This window comes from Rhinopithecus bieti, unplaced genomic scaffold (genome assembly GCF_001698545.2).
Source record: "Rhinopithecus bieti isolate Rb0 unplaced genomic scaffold, ASM169854v2 scaffold_33260, whole genome shotgun sequence".
Taxonomy (NCBI): Eukaryota; Metazoa; Chordata; class Mammalia; order Primates; family Cercopithecidae; genus Rhinopithecus; species Rhinopithecus bieti.
In genome coordinates, this window is record NW_016814041.1 from 20,962 (window position 1) to 24,224 (window position 3,263).

The 3,263-nt window shown below is 47.7% G+C and overlaps 1 protein-coding gene across 1 annotated transcript; it reads left to right on the top strand.

Moving 5' to 3' along the window:
• Positions 1 to 1,923: 1,923 nt before the first annotated feature.
• Positions 1,924 to 3,256, top strand: LOC108513563 (growth-regulated alpha protein-like). The gene is made up of 3 exons (XM_017849349.1): positions 1,924 to 2,213; positions 2,312 to 2,435; positions 2,550 to 3,256. Exons 1-3 carry the CDS (start codon positions 2,114 to 2,116, stop codon positions 2,635 to 2,637), a joined length of 312 nt encoding a protein of 103 aa, XP_017704838.1. The 5' UTR covers positions 1,924 to 2,113; the 3' UTR covers positions 2,638 to 3,256.
• The last annotated feature ends 7 nt before the right edge of the window (positions 3,257 to 3,263 follow it).

Sequence of the window (3,263 nt, forward strand, 5' to 3'; positions counted from 1 at the left end):
CTGTCCAAACTACGACATGGCAATGAGTTGTCACGTCTCTGGTTTCCTCAAGGAATTTGAGTAGTCAGCAAGATGTGAGAGAGGAAATCACTGAAAGAGAATGGAGCGTATATATTACCTATAGTGTTTATTTTAAAGTAACAGGACATTTTAGCAACCTTTCTATCCTTTGTCCAAGATTATTGTAAGGACATCACAGATACCTGTGAGCACCAGTAACTGCAAGACCATTTTGGAAACTGGGACTGTGGTGTTCATATGAACATTCTTCGTTCTAGGTTCTGCTTTGATTTCTTAAGGACTCACACTGCTTTATATCAGTTAGGGACAGTTAGGGACCGTTGGGTGGCAGTAAGGGATACAGAAAATCTTAAACATGAAAAACACTGGGGAGTAAAACTTTCCATTAGATTCTTCTTTTTCCTTTACAGAATTCATAGCAGGTTGAGTTTTAGTTTAGGCAACGTCAGGAAACAAATAGCCTTTTAAAAATGAAAATAGTCCATTTTATGTATTTAACAACCATAAATAAGGCACTTAATCCACGGTGTCCCTTACAAATCTTAACTCAGTTCTCATAACCACCTTGGGCTAGGCACCGAGAGGTTTAACAACTTGCAGGTGATACTCTACAACTAAATATGGGCAGCAGAGTTGCATGCTCGGTGGTTAGGGGCAAGGACTCTTACCCCTTGAGCTGGGCTGTGTAGAGCCCTGTGCTTCAAGCAGATGCCACTCCTGTCTCCTCTCCTCCATCTTACTCCACGTCTCAGAGAGGTCTGAGAGCAACTTGTAGAACCACACTTAAACCCTCTAAAATCTAATGACAAATCAAAATAAATTATCTAAAACTGTAGAAAAAGGGACAAAGGGGCCAGGTTAAAAGATTGAAATTCCAGACCAGAAAAAAAAAGAGCCCTGTTAATGTTTCCAGAGAAGGAGGGCCCAGCACTGAAGACCAGAAAGTTCTATAGCAAATGGAATGTGATTTTTTGTGTGATCTGGTGTTTAAATGTCATCAGCAGGCAGTTGTTTCCTCCTTCAGTGGGAATGGTGTTTGCACACCAGATACCTACTCTCCAGTGTCATTTGCAAAGACAGAACCAGAAACATTGAGCCCATGAGCCTGCTGGACCCAGTCCCTCCATAGCTTCAGAGTGACAGTCAGTGTCATATTTCTAGATCAAATCTGAATCCCTCCCACAGGGAGAATATCTCCAGGGGATTTAACAAGTTCCAACATTTCAAAGGGAGGAAGGAAGTTATGCAGGATACCAAAGAAAAGGTCATTCTATACAGCCCTGGCTTCCACTGACACTAACACTGGAGTCAACTTTTGATACTGATAATCTGTTGCCACCAAATCGAAGACCTAAACAAGATGTTCTAAGTGTGATTAGAGAATACGCAGAAAAGGAAGAAGCAGAACATTCTTCTCTGGAATCCGAGATGATGACTGTACTTTCACAGAGAGCACTGATGTTACATGTACATGAAATATGCTAAACCAAAAATGAGAGAGGCAGAGACAGAGTGGTTAACATAGAGGATACATCATAGGGAGAGAGGATAGCTGAGGTAAAACTCACCTATCTCCGGATTCCCAGCAAATCTGATAACTGAGGAGACAAAGCTCTCTTCCTTTAAAGAAGTCCTGCCTTTCCTGTCCTGGTTCTCACGGGTCCCCCCAGCTCTTTCCTCCAACCCTACCCCATACGGGGGGGTCATCAGGGACCTAAGGTCCCCCTCACAGACTGTGACTCCAGCGAGGTTTCCTCACTGCCCCTCCAGGAATTTGGGGCAGAAAGTGAATATCCCAAATTCACAGAGACCACTTGAGTTACTCTGGAGGGCAAGGCGCAGGCAACACCAGTGGCCCCCCCACTACCCGTACCCAACTCCACCCCGGGGCGGGGCCGTCGCCTTCCTTCTGGACTCGGGATCAATCTGGAGCTCCGGGAATTTCCCTGGCGCGGCCGCTCTGGGCTTTCCAGTCTCAACCATGTATAAAAAGGGTTCGCCGATCTGGGGAAGCCACAAGCCCGGGTCGTAGGCACCTCCTCGCCAGCTCTCCCGCTTCTGGCACAGCCTCCCGACCCGTCTGCTGAGCCCCATGGCCCTCGCCGCGCTTTCCGCAGCTCCCAGCAATCCCCGGCTCCTGCGGGTTGCGCTGCTGCTCCTGCTCCTGGTGGCCTCTGGACAGCGCGCAGCAGGTGGGTCCTGTCGTCCTGGGGTCCCCGGGACGGACGCTGCTGGGGTGGGCGCCCCGCGCCGACAGCCCCGCTCAATCAGCGAGTCTCTTCTTCCCTAGGAGCGCCCGTGGCCGCTGAACTGCGCTGCCAGTGCTTGCAGACCCTGCAGGGAATTCACCCCAAGAACATCCAAAGTGTGACTGTGAAGGCCCCAGGACCCCACTGCGCTGAAACCGAAGTCATGTAAGTCCCTCTCAGCGCTGCCGCTGTCACCGCCGGGGTCCTTGACTGTCCCGCTGCCCCAAACCCTGTGCCCAGTTCGACCTCCTGCCTCATGGAATTCCCTTTTCTCTGCAGAGCCACACTCAAGAATGGGCAGAAAGCTTGTCTCAACCCCGCATCCCCCATGGTTCAGAAAATCATCGAAAAGATACTGAACAAGTGAGTTGTAATTTGCATGTACACAGGCGACAGGAGCCGTTGGTCAGATACTGGCATCTGTCCCCTAAAAATAAAATCAGGGAAATCCAGGAGTTAGCTGAATGACTAGAAATTGTAATTATTGTTTTCACAATTAAAGTTGCCATTGAGGTTATTAGTCTGCTCTGGTGCCAGAGGATATTTCAGTAATTCAGTGCCCTCCATTCCCAGGCCTAACCCCTACTGAAATAAGTGAGGGTAAATGTGCCTTTCTAGAATACCAAGTAGATTTGACTAACAATGCTAAAATGCCCCCTGCCTGTTTTGGGAGGATGTTTATGTCAGTCCCTAATGGGTTTCAGACTTGAAAAATGCAATGTCTGGTTTGGGCACTTCTGGCCTCTCAGCCTTCTTGGTGAAGAGCAGAAACTTTGCATTGACACCCCCAGTGAGTTCAAGGCTAGGAGTCCTGTCAACCTTATTTAATCTCTTTGAGCTGTAGCAAAATAGGGTAGATAATGATAGTTATCTCATAAAGTTGTGTGCAGCTTAAGGGAGATCATGAATGGAAATTTCTAGCCCAGTGTGATAATCAGTGACCAATATATTTTGGCTTTTCAAACCAAGAATCTAGTTGAATCCACAGCCACC

Excerpts from the sequence above, each read along its gene's own strand:
- LOC108513563 (XM_017849349.1), top strand. The coding sequence starts at position 2,114 with ATGGCCCTCGCCGCGCTTTCCGCAGCTCCCAGCAATCCCCGGCTCCTG. Across the intron at positions 2,214-2,311 it reads CTCTGGACAGCGCGCAGCAG|GAGCGCCCGTGGCCGCTGAA; the intron begins GTGGGTCCTGTC and ends CTTCTTCCCTAG. Across the intron at positions 2,436-2,549 it reads TGCGCTGAAACCGAAGTCAT|AGCCACACTCAAGAATGGGC; the intron begins GTAAGTCCCTCT and ends TTTTCTCTGCAG.